At 34.7% G+C, this 20929-nt stretch overlaps 1 protein-coding gene across 7 annotated transcripts in view; it reads right to left on the bottom strand.

The window, feature by feature from the left end:
* Window positions 1-19363, bottom strand: part of LOC120628596 (calcium-binding protein E63-1) — a 43258-nt gene extending 23895 nt beyond the window's left edge. For 2 of the 7 annotated variants that reach the window (XM_039897047.1, XM_039897050.1), the window contains exons 1-3: window positions 19191-19198; window positions 18645-18763; window positions 6844-6876 (exon numbers count right to left, since the gene is read on the bottom strand). In XM_039897047.1, coding sequence (XP_039752981.1) covers window positions 6844-6873 — 30 coding nt within the window. In that variant the 5' untranslated portion in view covers window positions 6874-6876; window positions 18645-18763; window positions 19191-19198. Of the gene's footprint in view, window positions 1-6843; window positions 6877-11434; window positions 11454-18619; window positions 18764-19190 lie in introns of those variants that run through there. The other 5 variants (XM_039897045.1, XM_039897049.1, XM_039897044.1 and 2 more) reach the window with 4 other exon arrangements.
* Between the last annotated feature and the right edge of the window lie 1566 nt (window positions 19364-20929).

Raw genomic sequence — 20929 nt, 5'->3', positions numbered from 1 at the left:
GATGACTGTTTCGAGTGACCCAGTGTCTTCAGCTAATGAGGTTAATAACTTTTTTGTTAATATAGGTAGTAACTTAGCCTCTAAAATTGGTAATCATATCTGCCATAAGTGTTCTCATGACAGTCACTCAATCTTTCCTAATTCAATGTTCCTAAATAGTGTTGACAGTAACGAGGTCGAGTCGCTCATCCTTGGACTTAAAAATAACTGTGCTGTGGGCTGGGATGGTATATCGACATCAATCTTAAAATCAGCTAGACACGTACTCTTACCTATTATAACGCACGTTTGTAATCTTTGTTTTTCAACTGGCGTATTTCCCAAAGTATTCAAGAGAGCCATCGTGCATCCCATTTATAAGACGGGTCCCAGAGACTGTGTCGATAATTATAGACCAATTTCTGTGCTAAGTGCTCTTTCTAAAATTCTAGAAAAACTTTTGAATCGGAGACTCGTGTCATTTTTAAATGAAAACCAACTACTTTCTGATCATCAGTTTGGTTTTAGATCAAATAAATCGACCGAGGATGCAGTTACGAGTTTGATAGATACCACAATACAGAACATAGACCAAAAGAAAAAGACTATTGGCATCTTTTTAGACCTCTCTAAAGCCTTCGACACAGTCTCTATTCCGAAACTTTTAAATAAATTAGAAAGGTTAGGTGTGCGTGGATTGCCCTTATCTCTATTTAAAAGTTACCTTACTGAGAGAACACAAAGTGTTTCCGTAAACCATGTAACCAGCCATGATAAGAATCTTAATTTTGGGGTGCCACAAGGAAGCGTACTTGGGCCCACTCTTTTTTTGGTATACATTAATGAGCTCTGTCAGTTCACCCTACCAAATTGCAAGATAATAAGTTATGCTGATGACACGGCTCTTCTTGTTCATGGCTTAACATGGGAGGAAGCACGTGGTAATGCTGAATTAGCTTTGGCTAATGTTATAAACTGGCTGTCTTGCAACTTACTAACAGTCAATGTTTCAAAGACAAAATTTGTAACATTTGGACCAAGGCGTTCCTTGCCGCCTGCCTCATTCTCAATCTGTGCTCATCGATGTTCTGTCCCACTTGATAAAAGTTGTGACTGTAGCCGGATTGCGCGTACGCAAAGCATCAAATACCTTGGTGTGGTTATTGATGAGTGCCTCACATGGAATGATCACATTGAATCTGTTATCTCCAGAGTTAGAAAGACAATGTATATTTTCAGAAATCTCAGAAATACAGCCAAAATAGACACTTTAAAATCTATATACTTTGCTTTCGTGCAATCTGTTCTTGGTTACTGCATAACAGTTTGGGGAGGTGCCGGCAAAACTATAATGCTTCGGTTGGAAAGGGCCCAAAGGTCTGTATTGAAAGTGATGATGCTGAAACCGATACGTTTTCCCACCACTGAATTATATAAGCAGGGCAGGGTTCTTTCGGTACGCAAACTATACGTGCTGTTAATTACTCTTCGTAAGCACGGCAATACTACCTATGATTCAGAGTTTGTTAAAAATAAGCGTAGGTTTGATAGGATTTGTCAAGTTGAACCACGCAGAACCGCTTTAGCTGGTCGCCACTCTTACTTCATAAGTTCAATGCTTTATAACAAAATTAATAAAAAAATATCCATTTACTCATTAACATCACGAAAATGTAAAATTGAATTAACGAATTGGCTTCTTAACCTAACTTATGATGAGACTGAAAACCTTATTCAATAATACATACAATCACACCCTCACCCTCACCCACACTCACATACACATACACATACACATAAACACACGCGCACGCACACACTCATATTTAGTTTTTTAAGTACAATTAATTATATTTAAAAAAAAAAAAAAAAAAAAATATTGATGTATTTATGTAAATGTAGAAAAAAAAAATTGAGTTTATCAATGCTTTCAATTGAATTTAATTCAAAAAGTTTTTCGGTTTTTATTTTTATTAATCTCACTAGATTTAATTTAAGTGTATGGTTCTCGCTCCAGAGACGGGCGATAATAACTGCGACTCAGTCTTGCACTATAGCAGTATTATCGAATTTGGGTTTCATGATACACATTACCTTATGTTTGCCTTATTTTGTACTAACCTTCTAACCAACAATTGCTGTTGCATTTATGGAAATTAAATAATAATTATATGTGAAAAATTTGTTTCGCTCGCGCTAATTGATTCTCATTCTGCGTTGACCCTTACACTCCTTATCTGTCTTTAATCCAATGTATACATTTTAATGCTACAAGACTGAAGTAAAGTCATCATCAATGAACACTCTAAACATTATTTTTAGTTGGTATAGAGTATGGATCGTATTTTACGTCGGACGTAAGAAAATACGCTGTTTGGCTCATCTTCTTTGAATTATTAGCGATCACGCCATTGGGTCGAAGATATACCGCTGACACGGAAACGAACAGTGTTTGGTTTAACTTTTAGAGCTCTGAGGAGCAAGTAATATATTTTACCACTAAGTACCACACTCCGACGCTCAAAGAGTAGCTGCTTTGTCTTTCTGTCGGTGCACAGGTTTAAAGGGTGGAACGATGCAAAGTAAATAAGGTTTTTTGCATTACTCACGTATAAATTGAGAGCATTTTTTACCTATTAGACAAGTAATTTCCTTAAAAGTTTAAAATCACCGTGGGGCAAAGGCCGTGAAAGTTTATTTTCTTCCTAATTTTTATTTAATTTAGGAATTTTTAATTAACATGGTGATGATTGGCAAGGCAAGACTTAGGACTTAAAAAACAAACTGATTTCAAGAGAAGTAACCAGTTTGACAAACTCATAAATGAAAAGTTCATTTCTAAATTTCCACACACGCTGCTTATTTGTAAACGCGTTACCGTTGTACTAAAGCAATAACCAATGCTTTAGTACAACGGTAACCGACATCATTCAACCAGTTAAACTATGAACAATATTTTAATAGGTTACTAGGAATTTTATTGAAACCTTTTCCGAGCCCTACTTTTAGGTAGCGAAGTGAATTTTTCAAAAGGTTATTTTTCGTTCATCTATTTAGGAAACGATCTTTAGTTAATAGCACAGATAAAGGACTATCGATATTTCAACAAACTTTACCTACGTTTAATACCAAAATTCAAAAAGGATTAAAATAATGAAAAACTTGGAAAACGAATTACATCAATTATATATTATATAATTTTTTTGGCTATGTCGGCATGGTTGCGGGCATGGTCTACAATATTTACTTATGTTTATGTTCTCGAGGTTTTGTATTTCTATCTCCGTGTCATAAGGTTAAATGGAGCCGGGCGGGTCACGTTTGTCGTAAAGAGTATGGGTAGTAGAGCCTTAATAAACTAAACATAGAAGCTTAAGAGAAAAATATGCTACACCTCATCAGCAACAGAAAAAGAGGGCGTGCTTATGATGATACCTTGTCTACCAAGGTCTTGTCTCTGAAATGTGCTGACGATGATGACTGATGACACTTATAAGGAATATAATAATGATTTAAATTCATACTCTACTACTAATTATTAGGCCAAAAATAACGTACACTTATAGCATGATTATTAAAAAAAAAATTAGAAACATTCTAAACATAAGATTTTGTTAGGTTTACTTATGAGTAGGTCGGCTTGGCTGTGATTAGTAAAGTAGATACATTACATTTTCCATTTAATGGGAAACCACGCAGCTGAAAGCTTTTGTATTTAACAAAGTGCTTACTATACCTACATATCCAATATAGTCTGTTGTGAGTTTGTCATGTGAAACAAGTTTAATGTCAACAGTTCGTTTATTAGATCTCCACTATCTGCCAAGAATCCGTGGAGGACATCATCAACATATATATAGATCAGGGAACATGTGGACACAGATAAATAGAATAGGTAAATGAAGGGACCAAATAAATTTGGTAAATTCTCATAAGACGCATATGAAGGTCGCATTGAAATCAATTTGAAATAGCTTATGTCGCGTTTGGCACGACATCAAATCGGGACTTAGCCAGTAAACGTTTGAACAACGCGTTGTGAAAAAATATTACATCTCTATTTCCTATCTTAACCAAACAAACATCGGAAGAACAAAGGCTATTCCGTCTGAGTTGAGCTACAATCTTCAAAGATACTGTTAAATCAATCTGTTGAAACAAACCTCCCTCGTACGTTCATCGTTCACGGTCCAAGGTCAAAACTCCTACACTACTTATACCTAGGTGGTAACGGAGCTGCCGGAAAACTGTTAGTGTCTAAAGGTAAAAAATAAGAAAATATCGATACGTAAAACGGCTTTTCTTATTTTTACTTCGTTTCGTATGATGAACCAAAGTGAATGAAAAATAAAAACCAGTGTAGACAAAAAGGTACAATTATCTATCATAGTAATTCTGAAATAAGTATCGTAAATATCGAGAGTTTAAGTGAATTAAGTATGTATGTCTTATTTATTGTGCCATTTCTTGGACGATTAAGATTTATTTTTATTTATTATGATTTTTTTATGCTTTTCCCTCGGAAACTTCTTAAGGAATCTGAATAAAAGGTATCCTGTTTTTTTCTTCATGTCAAAGGCTACATGCATGCGAAATTTCATCTAAATCTGTTGCGTGATTGAGTAACATACACACTTTCTTAGTAGGATAAAATAAACTCTACCAACACTATTAATTTCATTAAAGTTTTCCCTTTTTGCTGCAGGGATATGATATCCTTTTCGTAAATTTTGCTATAGTTCAAAATCGATGCGGTTTAAAAAAACGTATAGGAACATATAAATGAAGTCCTTTCACATGATACTCAACTTAATCTGGCATCTATTGCAAAAATCTATTCTCTTTCTTTCAGCTATGCATAAACTCCTATCAATATAAATAAATAATGGGAGGGAAATGGTATTTGGAAAACGTAGGTAGCTGAATGTATACAAAATATTGTTTCTTTCATTTGCAATGAAGTTGAACAAGTGAAGTTAGTAGCAATAATAATAACAATAAAGTTAATGTTTTATTATAGGCATATAAACCCATATATCAGATGTTAGTATATGATGTGACAATTTAAACAAATCTATAACTAAATTTACAGTAACTAATGACTTCTACTTACAGTTGTGATAGACGGACAGAGAAGCAACACAAAACCGGGTTCGCTTTTAGCATTTAGGTAACAAAAACGAAATGTAAAACAATCTGTGACAGAAACAATTTAAGTTGCTTTCGGTCAACATATTTCAAATGGACGTCGTCAAAAGACAAAGGGACAGGGTTTGAAATTAAGTACATAGTTGTGAACATTTCGTAACTTCGTAGGATGATAGAGTTATGTTGAGAATACTTTCAGAACATGCGTTCTCAGGCGTGTGTTCTGACAGATTCCAAACAAAACCGCTGTCGGTTTTCTGCTTATTATATTAGACTCTACTTTCCTTAGATATTAAAACTGATGTTAACCGTTTGTTTTCTAGGGATAACAAGTAATCTATGTTACTCTATGTCCTTTTAATTAACTCTATGCCAAAATCTACTTTATTGGTTGCTTGAAGGAAGGACAAACAAACTAAACGCGAAAGGGCCCTTTCGCCTTTATAATATTATGGTTTTTTAGATTCCTTTTAATCCAAGATGGCTAGTAAAGCACAATGTATTTGAATAGGTACCTATTACTTGCTTAATAATTAAGAAACCTATGGGTAAAGTTATAGCAGACTATTATAAAACCATAGATAAAATCTTTGGCAGCTAAGTACTAAAATCAGCGCGTGCAAACATAGAAACAAAATAACACTTCTTCATATTATACTTTATAACATAAAAATAAACATGTGAACTAAAGAGGTACTTATACCAGCTTCTGCGAAGTAAATCAGTTAGCATGGGGAATAAATTAATTGACTTAGTTGGACTTTGGAATTGCGAATTTTCAATAAAATGATCCATATTATAGGAGAAACAGATTCACTCTATATATTTTTTAAAGAAAATAAATTCTATACTCAAATAAAAATGATATTATCAAATAATACTCAAATAATATCTTTTGAATCTTTGCATCAAAATGTATACTAGTTATATAGGTGTTATAAGCGTAGAGCGTAGGCACCTTTCGTCCACCGTCGAGAAGCCTTACCTAGCCAAAGGGTTGATTGCGCAAGTTTTGTTCAAATCAGAAAAAAAAATACTGTAGGAGCCAAGTAAAAAAAGCGCTGGCCGTGGAACTACTCGTAATTGAACTACAGAACTTTTTGAAATTGTATTATTGTATGTTTATAATACTTTTATGTTTTTTTTACATTTAGTATATGTATATTTGTAATATACATAACGTGTAACTGAATATAACGATTCGGTATATTTTAAAAGGGATCAACCTATAAAAATATTAAATTAAAAGAAGTATATTTATTTTTCTAAACAAACGTATTCAAAATATTCTTAGTGTTTACTTATGACAACCCTATTGAAGATAAAAGACCGACACGCCTTTATCGACATTACCTATGTAACTGTAATTATCACCCAATGCGCATTACAATCGCCATCGGCCCCCTTTTTACAAGATAGCGACAATACAAACGACGATGATTAAATAAATATACAAGTATTTTCCGTTGTCCATGTCGCAATAGAATGGTTAGTTTGTTATCCAAACAAACCTTTAGTTAATTAACTCATTTCACAAATAAAGAAACATCGAATAACTCTAATTACTTTTCTTTAAACATTGCCCGAGGTGATATTCACCGTTAGCCTTCTTTAATTGGCTTTTTTTGCTTGAGGTTATTTATTCAAAACTCTACAAAGTTTAATCATTGATAATTACTTATGTTTTAAATAATAATAAAAATAAATAAAGCTTACCTTTCTCCTACTTCTTGATGTGGTTGCCATGCCCTGTAAGAATAATGATACAATTTTAAATTGACTAATTTCGATAGAAAGAAGATTCGAAGAGAAGTGAAAAAAGATTTTATACAACTAGTATGTGTAAACCGAAACGCAGAATCTCAAGCATGTACTGCTAGGTAGGTAACTACTCCATTGAGACTGAAGTGTTTTTCTTTTGTACCAACTTTAGAAAACATTATGATATCATAGGCGCAGCGGCTCATATAGTCAGTACCTAGGTTTGAATCCCAGTTCAGGTGAAATAGGATATTTATATAATTTTCATTTAGTTTGATCACATCTGCTTCGATCACGACTTACCGGCATTGAAGAACCGAAAGCAATGCAACGCCGCGCCGCATATAAACCAATTAGAAATGTTAGAAGGATAGATGTAGGTAAATATATGTTGTATTAAAACCTACTTTAAGAACGTTATATGTAAGTGGATATTCTTGCAAAGAAAGCATAAGTAAGAAAAGCTGCAGACCCTAATAATTATTTTTTATTGCTTAGGTTTAAAATCACAAAAAAATACACTTTTGCTATCTGTATGTATATATATATATCCATATCACGGCCGTTTTTGATAATTGATATTGGCATTCAGTATGAATTTAAAACATGTATACTGAATATGTACTTAAGTCAAATAAGTGACCCTGTTTTTTGTTGTTTCTAGAAAGATTAACATTTCAATGCGTGTTTCGCATACTGAAATTTGCTGCAAACAAAACCTATAGGGAATACTTCCCAGTATTACAGGTTATACAATCTTGAAATTTGGCACGTAGGTAGGTCTTTTGGCACAAATGAAGAGAAAAATCCGAAAATCATTTATTTTAATACCCGTGTTGAATTAATGCCAGAAGTTCATTTGCATACACCCAAATAGGTTATTAATTCCTTATAACACACTTTTTAAGCATAGAATATGAAACATCAAGCAAATACACAAAAAAGTTTATTGTATGGGAACCATTCTTTAAGTTTCTTTTATTGTTCTTATGGAAGCAATAGAAATACACATTTTGTGTAAATTTCAACTCGAAATCAGAGGTATTGAAGTTAAATTCGGTTATATGCAAGGATAAATGGACGGACTGACAGACGGACAGCGAAAGCTTAGTAATGGGGACCATTCGGGTACGGAACCTTAAAAACTATTATTCCCCCATTTTATGTTTCAAGTTTTTAAAACAAAAAGAGTTTTTTTGAATCAACAAATCTCTTATTTACATGCATTTTCTATTCGTTTTGATATGGTCCACAATGATTCAACCATTATAAAGTTTCTCATTTCATTATGGGGATTTCCCTGGTAGGTAAAACTTTGTAGTCCAAGCTCCATTACCAATACATTTTAAATTTGACCACTTTGATTCCATACTAAATTTAACTCAAAATATCTTGTAAAATCGATTTATACATGTTATGCGAGAACAAATATAAAAATATCTGAAATATAGTGTAGATATAGTAAGTGGGTACATACATTGCGTTACATGCATTAAGTTAACAGTGATTAAAACATGTGCCTGACTTTGTATGACTTTCAGAAATATTCTTGACATTGCGTGGCGCCGTAGCATATAATATAAGTACTTTATTTTACCTACGTATGAATAAGAAACAGTGAGCTATATTTAGTAAATGAAAACACTTTTTGATCTGCTAAATTCACCGGTCAAATATTTACTTTCGTAACTGTGCAAAATAATTACATCATTTGTATTTTATTATGTCCAAATATTTTACGTAAGCAATGGAAATAACCGTCCTCTTTTGTATTATGGGACTGAAATTAGAATGGTAGCGTAGTTTTTAAAAGCTTTTATTTTAACTAGAAATATTAAGTACAGCTTAAGCCGGTTAAGGTCAAATATATTTCGATTGAATTTTATTTTTTATGCATTCCCAAGATTTGTATACGTTGAAAAAGAAAGTCTTTGCTAAGAATAATACGAAAAGCTTTTAAAAAATATATGTTTTTAATTAATTTTATTGCCTACACGTATTGCTTGAATTATAAATGGTTACATATTTTTATTTTTATTAGTAGTAGCCTGTGGCTTTACCCGCGTCAATAATTGGCTTTTAACATATTTTTTATCGGCTACAACCTTGTTGATTTGTATTACTGTAAATATTATTTTGAATTAAAGTCGTACTTTTAGTCTAAGCAGACTGCCAATTGGCGCAGTGGGCAGCGACCCTGCTTTCTGAGACCAAGGTCGTGAGTTCGATTCCCACAACTGGAAACTGTTTGTGTGATGATCATGAATGATTATCAGTTCTGGATGTTTATCTGTATGTTATAAGAATTTATATATATTATTCATGAAAATATTCATTAGTCGTCTAAGTACCCATAACACAAGCTACGCTTACTTTTGGGCTATGTGGCGATGTTTGTATTGTCTTACTATATATTTATTTATTTAAATACGCATAAACATTTTCAATAAACTCTTGAGCTTAAGAATCGTGAATATGATACCGTGATATTTTAATTAGCGATGCCATTGTTACCACATTCAGCAGTTTAAGAAAATTAATGATACAAATTCATCTTATCATCTTAGCGGCTATTGAAGACTCAATATGAACTATCTGTTACATAGACGCAGTAATGCGCAGTATTTTCTAAATACTGCAACACAGAGAAGGTGACCCTTTGACCACAATGCACAAATTGTTTGCTTGGTTCAACGGTAAACGTAAACATCGTGAGGAAACCTGCATGCCTGAGAGTCCACCAAACGCACTGGGCCAGCGTGGTGGTCTAGGGACTTAACCTTAAACCTTTCTTATTGCGGGATGTGACCCATGCCATGTAGTTGACCGGTAATGGGTTGATATGATGACGATGATGATGAGTCATAAGAAGCAAATTTTCATTCACTTGCATCGATCTGGACCATTCGTTCGTTCATTGTTCGAATCGAGAACATTAAAGCTATCAATGGAAATAATAATTACAAACTAAAATTAATATTTATAATAAATATAAGCCGTCTAACTGTTCACTTATGGTCATGGTACCCAAAATGCTGGCGCTATTGCCCCTTTGTATAGCTAGACTTAGCCGTTGGGCTAAATAAGCGCCAGCTCTTGGGTCACCAGACGTAAGGACCAATTTTTGTGACACTATGTTTTTTAATAACATTTTTCGTGTCCGAAGACCATGGCCCTAGAGTCTCAAACGCAAGCGCCGCAAATACGTAGTTTTTTCCATAGTTTAATAAAATAAAATAAATTTTAGCTATCAATTACGAAGTCCCATCAATACCAAATTAATGAAATAAATAATTATACTACGACAATTCACACACCACCATCTAGCCTCAAAGTAAGCGTAGCTTGTGTTATAGGTACTTAGATGACTGATGAATAATATACATAAATACTTATAATATACACATAAACACCTAAACACTAAAAAATATTCATGTTCATCACACAAGCATTCAAGTTGGAATTTAACCCACGGCCTTGGACTCAGAAAGCAGGGACACTGCCCACTGCGTCAATCGGCCGTCAAAAAATAGTTATAGATAAAATAGTAATAGATAATAAATGGCCTTAATGATATTACAGTTATTTTTTTAACGTATTACATGATATACCTAATGCACAATATGACTTTGTCATATTTTGCAGATTCTGAATATCATAATTTCTACTAACTGTCTCAGTTGGCGTCTCGCCAATCTCTCCGAGAAAATATTTTAAATTTCGTTTGAAGCATTAGGGTGGGTATAACCTAACTAAATCATAGGATTACGGCTGAGGAAACCTTGAAGATAATATAGAGATTAGGAGATTACTTTCGGAGCTACTGCTTGGAATAATATTGGTACAACTAATTACACTAAGTAGGCACTTGTAAGATATAATTATAATTAAGTGAATCTAGGTATGGGCCCAAAGTATAGGGACTGTACTATATACTTAGGGGTTGCAAAGCGTGAGGCATTAAAGCTTCTTTAAGTTCAGCAGGGAGTTCCCTCCAACAGGGAGGGAGAGGGGGGGGGGGGGAGGCGGTCTGCCTTGGTTGCCAACTATGCCTATGGGTTGCTGTCGTGTGCGAAAGCGTTCTCGTGTCCCAGCTACCATCGACAAGTTGAAATACTGTGGTGTAGTACGGGAAAGGTCATTCAATTTCTCAATGATGTCTACCGATTATCTGCATTCATCCCATATGAATCATTTTAAACCACTTGAATACGAGGTATAAATAACTATGTAACTTCCTAAACACTTGTAGATCATGGTAAATAAATACATTAATTTTTAATCTATAACTAATCACATTAGATTCATTGCTTATTTCACATAACAAATACCAAGAACTATATTTAACTGGGATGACGGTAACATGAAATCTGATCGAGAACTGGATATCTCTATTAAATCACAAGACATACAAACAAATCACCAACTATTTAAAGCAATGGGCCACAATTTAGCACCTAACACAAAAAGAGTTCACCGAATCAGACATTTACGACAGCGGACGCTGGTGTTAGTACAGAGAGAACAAATAAATTTAAAAACTTACAAATAGGTCGGACGCACGGAAAACTTACAAATGCGTTCTTAAATACATAACCCCACTGACACTTCGAATTCATGTTGCAAACGAACTCGCGTTAACCTGTTCCTGATTTCCGAGCAAGTTACAATCAGAAATAGCAAGAGCAGTGGCCGAGTTCCCTATCTTTTATTTATAATCGCTAAACCGAACGTCTGATGCGTACCACTGTCCAATTGCTATTTCCCGCTAAACAAAGCGTCCCGACTAAAATTACTCATCACACTCTTTTAACAATGTTGTGACAAGTTGTTTGTACAAGTTTTGGAAGCGTTCAATGTTCAATAACATTTTACTCCTACGCATTTTTTAAGATTTCTTTTAATTTTGTACAACATGACCAGCTGCTATTTTCCGAGCAAAACCTATGAATATTAACCCTTACAAATATAGTTAGTTTGTTCATGCCCTAAGCAAACAATCAACTCCATTTTTGGCGTAGAATTAGTTAAAAAAAGGCGGAATGTAGCTTAGGCTATGCATCTCAGGAAAACAAACAACTACCACGTGATTTGTAAAAATAAACATAATAAAAGCGAGCAGGTAATTTTATTTTTAAAATAACTGTTAGCAAATAGTCTGTTTTAAACAATAGCTGGAATTATTATACAAAAACAATTTTATTTGATTAAGGAAAAGAGTAACTTATGAATATCGGCAGCTCATGTTTTGCTGACTTCAAAACCCATTAAGGTCGAGTCACTACATATAGACAGAATTGAAGTTTCTTATGAAGTAACTGTAGAATTTGTATGAAACAAAATCGCATAGATCATCGCGTTTCCGACATATAAGCTGTCAAATTTGTCCTGGTGGCGCGGGCGCCATAAGTTAAGGCGATGATCTAACTGCGACAATTTTGATGAATAGGTTGTACTAGACACAACTGTTCGTGTTATACGGAGTTCAGGTTTAGCTCTTGCCAAGATCGTTAATGTTCTCATGATTTCTCAATAGAGTGCGATAGAGCTTCAGCTCAATCGCCACGCCGTTGAATTATGACATTAGACGAGCCTTGAAGCGATACCCACTAACTAGAATTATGATTTTATTATTTAACGTTTTAGAGACGTTTAACTGTGCAAATATAATTTAACATAAAATTAATTTTAGAACATGCATGAATCATATCCTTCTCAGCGAACCCTATCTCATTTGATATCCCATGTGGATACATTTATAATAATTGATCCGTCATCTTTGGGAGTACGACATTTTGGATGTAAAATTTCACTTAGCTACGCATTGTTATGTAAACGTAACGTGTATTCAAACATTCAGCTCAATCGGTTTTGGATAACTGTTTTAAAATGCAGTTGCAAGATTTGAAATACACAAAGTAATTTCATAAATTGCTATTGGGTATATAAATATAATCTAACATGTTATGCGAAATAAAATAAGTATTCCAAATTTGACAGCCGATTGGCGCAGTGGGAAGCAACCCTGCTTTCAGAGTCGAAGGCCGTGTGTTCGATTTCCACAACTGGAAAATGCTTATGTGATGAACATGAATGTTTTTCAGTGTCTGGGTGTTTATCTGTATATTATAAGTATTTATGTGTATTATATTCATAAAAATATTCATCAGCTATCTTAGTACCCATAACACAAGCTACTCTTACTTTGGGGCTAGATGGCGGTGTCTGTATTGTCGTAGAATATTTATAAAAAAAAAAAATGACAAATTAGTTTTATATATACATTAACATCTAACTAAAGTAGTCAGTTGATATTAAAAACAACCAATAACAATTTTTAAATATTGAAGTTTCATTCGATCAAAATCGCCAAAAGAAAACTAGTACGTATGCTTAGTATTTAAATAAGTAAAACCAATAACACATATAATATGTATTCCAATAACTCATAATAGTTTGAATAATGGCGGTCGCTGACACTTATTCAAGATTAATAGATAAAAATTCGTGGAATTTACGACACAATGGAATTTTAATCTCGGGCAAGGAAAAAGAGGGCAATGCTAACGTCGTTTACCGATCGATGCGGTCAAACCTTTATACGTTAGTATAGGGCTGCCTCTAATTTTAATAATTTCTCTTAAAAACTTTATTATTTTGTATTGCTACCTCAAACTTCAAAATCGTATGGATGGTTGAATAAATAAAAAAAACTAAATACAAAAGCTAGTAGTTTAACCTACCTTTTTTGACTTGAGCCTCTTAAGAGAGTACCGCTAAGTGCAAGGGGCAATAATACAAGTGTTGTACAACAAGTACAACACTTGTTTTTTTTCAGTCACAGTGAAATTATAGACATTATTCTCATATTTATAATCCTTACTTCCTTGCTTATTAATATTATAGATGCGAAATTGTGTTTGTCATTTTGTTTGTTTGTTTGTCTTTTCATCAATGCCTAACTATCAACTTGGTTTTTGGCAGAATTATTTGAAAGGTACTTTATATCCCAGAAAATCTATCGGTTCCCACGGGTCATATATCTCTGTACATATATATCTTCTTATATAGCTTACTCGTATATCTCTTCTTTAAATAGCGTATAAAAATAAGCCTACGCATACGAAATAGAAGGCTGGCAACCCTAAGATGAAAACATGGAGGCAACCTTGCACTGTACTTGTTTAGTTTATATTGGTGTGACCTAATGGCTTCGCAGATTTTGCCACGCGATACACAGTAATTAACAACGCGTAATATTTGCTATGATATATTGATATAGCATCTATGCTATGTCTATAGCACTACACTTGATGACTATGAGCTGTGACTTCATTACCGTAACTCAAGATGGAGAACTACTTCAAGCCTTTGTGCGCACAATTAGGTACTTACATCGCTTTCTATTTTATCTTATCATAATTTTTATCTATCCCTGCCTATTAATGTACACTATGGGTATAGTCCATCTCACTGAAAACAGAAAGTGGTTTCGGGCTACATACACTTTTCAAACCGATGCTATGAAGGTTGGTATTTTTAATTAGATATAATACATATAGGAGGTTTTACTATACATAAATTAACAGAAACAGATAAAAATAATAAATAAAACTATGCCTAACTCGGAACAAAGTTATAAACATAGCATTACGAGTTTCGTTTTTTGCACATCAAAATTTGATTTGATTTATATGATGATGATGATGATGTTGAAAACTTATTGGCGTACCTTGGATGAAAAACAAAGTCGTATGCAGGGTCTTCTCATACAATGAGAAGGGTTAAGGGCGCAGTCCAGTAGTAAGGCATGCAGGTTTCCCCACGATGTTTTCCTTCACCGTTGAACCAAGTGATATTTTTATTGCTAAAGACGCACGTAACTTATAATAGCTAGAGGTACGCCCCCTGAAAGTGGAGTCGAAGTCCTACCCACTGGGCTATCACAGCTTCCCTACGTTAGCCATGTAAATTAATTAATCGATGACTTGTTTGCAAAATAAGATTGTTTCTCCGTGCAAAAAAGTTTCATTATATATATGAACCATCTTGGAAAATTATCTAAACGATGAAGAAAACCGCATCAAAATCTATTGCGTAGTTTAGGAAGAGTTGGCAGTTAAACAGACTTTGTTTTGACATATTATATAGATTCGATAGCGAGAATGGGCATAAATAAGCAACACGTTCATTAGGGGTCAACATCGTTACACGGGATTCACAAGCAAGGTGAAGGTTCGTGCCAGAAACAACCTCAATGAATATTAGTCAGCCTAGCCTCAAAACGTCGTAGCTTGTCATGGTGAAAACAAATCGACTTGATTCGCTCCACTTAGCACTGTATTTAAGGGGCTACCTGTACAGCGGAATCCATACAAATATTATAAATGCGAGAGTGTGTCTTTTGGTTTATTGTTGTTACCTATGTTCGAAAGATGGGCCTCATAAGTAGGCAAGGAGTCACTGAGCGGGCGATGGAGAGAACTATGTTAGGGGTATCTCTACGTGATAGGAGTAGGAGGAGTTACTCGCAAAGCTCGACGAGTCGCAAATTTGGCAGCTTGCATCCTGTAGTTTCGACGAAGACGGGCAATATTAAGTTTTGGGAAATTCTTTTAGTAAGAAGAGCCATTTTCCTGCCACCGCAGATGCGGTTTCGACGCCTTGTTTTATTGTGTTGAAGAGAACAATGTCAAGTGGTTCTCTTCGTCTGCGTCAAAAATGTTACCGAAAACCAACGACGATCTAAAGAAATAGGTAATTACTCGTATATACATTTCTTGATTAATATTTCCATAATCCTAGACTAACTTTCAGTGCTTTAATTGAATTTTATTTTTATTACAAGCTATTAAGCTACAAGCTAAGCCCATCAAGATTAATGGAAGATACCTACCTATATTAATCAGCCAGCAACGACGTAGCTTGTCATTGTTGAGACAAATGAGTATGAGTTCACTTCGCTAGCTAATATAATGAGGTTTGATGCAAATTTTATGAACTTTTATAAAGTCGTTAAAATATACTATACTCTGCTGTTTGTTGCTGCTGTACTGTTTTTTATGACAAATAACCGTCGCGAAACCATTTTAACCTCTAAACTTTACAAAAAGATCTTATATCTTTTCAAGTGTGCCTATCCAAATATCCAACATTAGGTGATCCCAAAAGGTACAAAAACCTTATTTATTCCCAAAGTTAATATTAATAACCATTCGTATAAATCATTACATTAATACAGCTAAAGAAAAGAAGGAATATTATATTTTTTTGTTTTTCTTTTGAGATTATTTGATTTTACGAAAAAGTATAACTATGCACGTAACCCTCAGTGCGCGAGTCTGATATGCACTCAGCTTCTTTTTGTTTTAAAGGATGACTTCATCGTTCGTCATTCGACGTAGGTACGTAAGTATTAATTAAAGAGTAACTAAATTGGTTGGACAATTCAAGAAATCACTATCATAACCTGGCATGTAGGCTCAACATTATTTTTTCCTGATTTTATAATTTAAAAAAAATCTTAGTATACATGAGTTAATTGAGTTACATAAGAAGGCAATTGAGTGTATAAATAATCGAATTATGCCTTGGCTTTGGACGTAGGGATTTCTATCCCTAAGTTCAATCATTGGTTTATAATTTTTTTTTTTATTAATAGATACATAGTTACTTGATAATTTTGATACCCTACACGTATAAAGTGGTTTGCTTCCTCTTTTATTAATAGATACTAGATCCGCAGCGCAAAGATGTGGAATGCCCTTCCGGTTTCCGTTTTCTCCTACCTACTCGTATATTATATTATGGAACTTCAAACTATGTTGGGAAATTTTCTTCTAAGCAAGCGTGCTGCAACTACCTAGTTTACTATCGATAATATGATTGCAGTTAAGAGCTAGTGTTTAAAAGAATTATGCCTGCGTAAATCGCTATTGTTACCAGCTTCAAAAAATATCTTAATAGTTATATCAAAATGTTTAAAATGGTGTAAGGCCTATGTACTGAGTTGGTCCCATTTTTATTCAAACATGACCTTCACCGGTTTGACTATCTATGTATTTATGTTACGACAATTTTCAGAATTTTGTTATTGTTTGATAGTTTATACTTTTGACCCATTGTCACCACAATGGGTCAAAAGTCGGAATCTAATAAGGGGATCACAATCGGAAATCGAGGTAAGTATTCAAAACTTATAACCATCTGCAATGCTTGTTGAACACTGATAAATATCAGACATTGCAGCGGTCGGACATAAAAAACATGCCAAAACCAAAACGAAAAACTTATCTTCAACTTTGAAAAAGACATGTTGAGTAGTCGACCTTACATAAGGGCAAGAAGTGTTTGTTTTTAAAATGAAATCTACTAGCAATTAAAGTGGCCAAGTCGGCTTAGTTAGTTTTGCAATAGAGTAAGTATCGCCAGTGTTCCTTGGGGTTTTCTTTGTATTTTTAGTATATTTTTGAAAACTTTCACCCAATTTTGTATTTTATCTGCAGAATAGATATATAAATACCCTGATCCACCTTATCGCACGCTCTTCCGTCGACGGTTTTTTACCCTTTCGCTTATCATTATTTCTAAGTTTGCAAGGTTCTAAAGGTAGTAAGTAGTGTGATGTTGAGAAGCTATTAACCTTTTTCAAGGATTGGGCTGTCAAATGCAAAAAAAACTATTTAAATATGACTGGAAGTTATAAAGATTAGAGCGGACAAACAAAATAAAATAATATAAAAACACTAGCTTTATTCCTTAGTTATCTAATATAAAATAAATAGATGTAGTGTTGAGTAGGTATAAGAAACTGGATGAACGCGTGAGGTTATAATATTTTGTGTACAAGCGACCTGTGATGTGTTTGCTGTAAATGTTTCACAAATTAACGGCAATATATAATAATATTGCAAACATGGATAGGTATACAGATGTTATCATCATACAATTTCTGATTCCCGTTAGAATTAACGTATCGACAAGTATGAAAATTACATAGGGTAAGGGTGATGTAATTTACATATCAACATAGTATTTGTTGTAGTTTTTAAATTAGGTAGTCATATCTGAATGCGTTAACATGACCACAAACCAAACAAATAATAAATTTGGAAAAGCCATCCATTTATCTGCCCTGCTGACTGGGCAGTCCAAACACGAGGGAGTTTTACGAGATGTTTAAATACTAGATTAAAAACTTGAATTATAAACCCCGCCCAGAAATAATTCCCACTCATCACTGTAGCTTCAAAGGCTAACATTAAATGTAATAAAGCGCGTGGAAGTTGTCGTAATTTTTTTAAAATCGAAATAGTAAATAGATATACTCACAAAGAAACAAACACACAAAGAATACACACACAGACACACAACCTGTTATCCCAAAGGTATAGGTATATAGGTATATCTACCGTGATCGTTCTGTCTTGGGTATAAATTACACAAACTGGGAGCACGTGATAGAAGTGTAAATAAAAACAATCATTCCACAAATTTAACCTGAAATAAACACTCACAGCATGCAGTTTATATATAGACAAGTCTTTTATTTCAAGAGTAGGTAGGTAGGTATTTAGTTAATGAAATGGTAGTATGATATTTATTACGTTTCCCAAAGGGCCACAGTACTTCACAAAACTATAAGAAAAAACTGATTAAGTATCATTTAGTAGGTATTGTAAATGCAAAATCAAAATTGAAAATCTAATGCGGTTTAGGATTCTTAATGTACCTATTCAGTAGATTAAGTGGCTTACACGAAGATGACACTGCGCGGCAAGAACGGTCGAGGTGTCGCGTGAGACGTAGGCCGTGGTGAACGGCTTGCAGAGTTCGCGCGAGTGGCGGCCACCGGTATCGCGGTGTCGCGCCCGTGCTGTGAACGTCGCGCGTTAGCCATCCGTTCGTTTATTGCGAGGGTATTTCGGTATATCACAGCCATCGGACAAATCACGGCCGTGCGACCCGGCACGAATGAGCAATCTAATAATAAACTTGTTTATATTTTTTATCCCCGTGATAACTCGTCCGATTCTATGCCACCTGCCTCCAAAATCCTGCTAATGGGGACCTCGCTTCGCGACCTCGCGAAGCACGTGCGTCTCGAAATAGATTACGGCGCGACACATCAATTAGGCGATTTGGCGTCGGCTGCGGATTGGACGGGAAATTGAATAGTAGCGTGAGTCGCCGCCAAAATCCGTTTTTGGCGGCGATACTTTATTAAAAGTTTTGGCCAACGAATCTGCGATAAAAACTGTTGGGCGGGCGGTGGGTGTTATACGAATGGGTACAGTACGTACCGAGAAAGTTTCAGAGATCGCATTGCAGAAGGCACCGAAGCCGGATTGCGCGGCCGGAGGAGTTTGCGGCGGGCTGCCGCTCGCACGCTCCATGGCGCGGTGTGCCCCGGCGGTCGGCAGAGCACTGCCGCCAGCGCCTAGAGTCCGCGTGCCGGCAGAACTGGCGGAACGAGTTACATAAACGCTGTAGCCGTAGGCCGAGCCCGCTACCCGCTCCCACCTGTCCGGTGTCACCGCGTTTTGGCATTACGTGCACCACAAACAATAACAATAAATAATTATAGACACGCTTAGCCACTCAACACTTCTACGACTGTTACTAATTTTGTACATTTTATCTTTACTACTCCGTAGCTACGTACTCGCAACAAATTATTGTACCTGCGTGGAGTTTGGCACTCGCTCCGACCAACTTATTATATACCAATATTATTGGTCAAGTGTAAGAACTATAAATAAGTCCTTTTATACATAGCCATATATCAATGCAATGAGTTATAACGGCATGGAATAATCACAAAGTAGTTGCTTAATTTTTTAGCTCTACATTCGGGTTTTATTTTAAAAGATTGATGTTCTGGTCGTTAAACATAAGTAACTGTAAAAAGTAACAAATTAAAAACAAGAAAATACCATCAATTAATAAACTTTATCTAGATAAGTAGATAGGTCTGATTTTGAACAAAGGATTCGAGCAAAAAACTCACATGTTTGTTTCAGAGAAACTCTACTAGGCACTCTGTACACACAATAAAATCGTAGACTAGACCTGTAGAGTCAACATTTTTGCAAATTCTTAGATAACTGTGAGACGTAAGAAATCAGCAATAGAGCGCAAAATTGCAATTGTTTGAATTTTTGTCTGTTGGTTTTTGTCATGCAAAAACTACTGAACAGATTTGAATGCGTATGGGATATGAAAGTTTTGTAGATTTTACTTCATAACTCCGCCATACTTTAACCGATTTTCACAATTCTTCTTTTACCAGAAAAACTGTATCATTAGTTAAATTCTTCCATATAGGTTTCCTTCCTATACAACATATATTCATGATCCCAATACCTTCCTTTTAAATACCCGTTGCATGGTTCCATACTATAAGTAGATATACCAGGCCAAAATCACAGGACGCATCCAAAGCACTGTTTACGTCTTTATATTAGAACTAGCTGTTGCCCGCGACTTCGTCTGCGTTTGATTTTGTTTTTTGATGTGGCATTTTTAGTTGTAGATCTAAAAAAATTAAAGAATTCAGTATCGCTAAGCCTTAAATAAGGGGCTTGCTGCTGTCCACTGAGGAGTTCTGTCCTCTATCTCCAACCACAGTTTAGTTAAAATTTAACACATAATATAACCTCTATAGTACAAAAGTAATTATTTAAATCGGATAATATTTGTCGGAGTTATGGTGTAAAATCGTCAAACACTCATTCCCTCTCCCAAAGGAACCGAGCTTAATGTCGGGATAAAAAGTATCCTATATTACTTCTAACCCTTCCAAGAATATGTGTACAAAGTTTCATGAGGATCGGTTAAGTAGTTTTTGCGTGAAAGCGTAACAAACAAACTTACATTGACATTTATTTTTACTTCTTTATTCTATTTACTTCGGAAAAACGCATTCTCTTTTCGTTATTTATTATCTTTCAGGAAACACTTAGGTATTGCTTATCTTAAGATAGATTTGTTAAGTGATTTCGGACAATATTGTGGCCTTGTTGTGAAAGTCATTGTAACG

This window comes from Pararge aegeria, chromosome 13 (genome assembly GCF_905163445.1).
Source record: "Pararge aegeria chromosome 13, ilParAegt1.1, whole genome shotgun sequence".
In the NCBI taxonomy this organism is placed as follows: domain Eukaryota; kingdom Metazoa; phylum Arthropoda; class Insecta; order Lepidoptera; family Nymphalidae; genus Pararge; species Pararge aegeria.
Note: the sequence above shows the minus strand (reverse complement) of the source record. Positions and strands in the feature narration are given on the sequence as shown.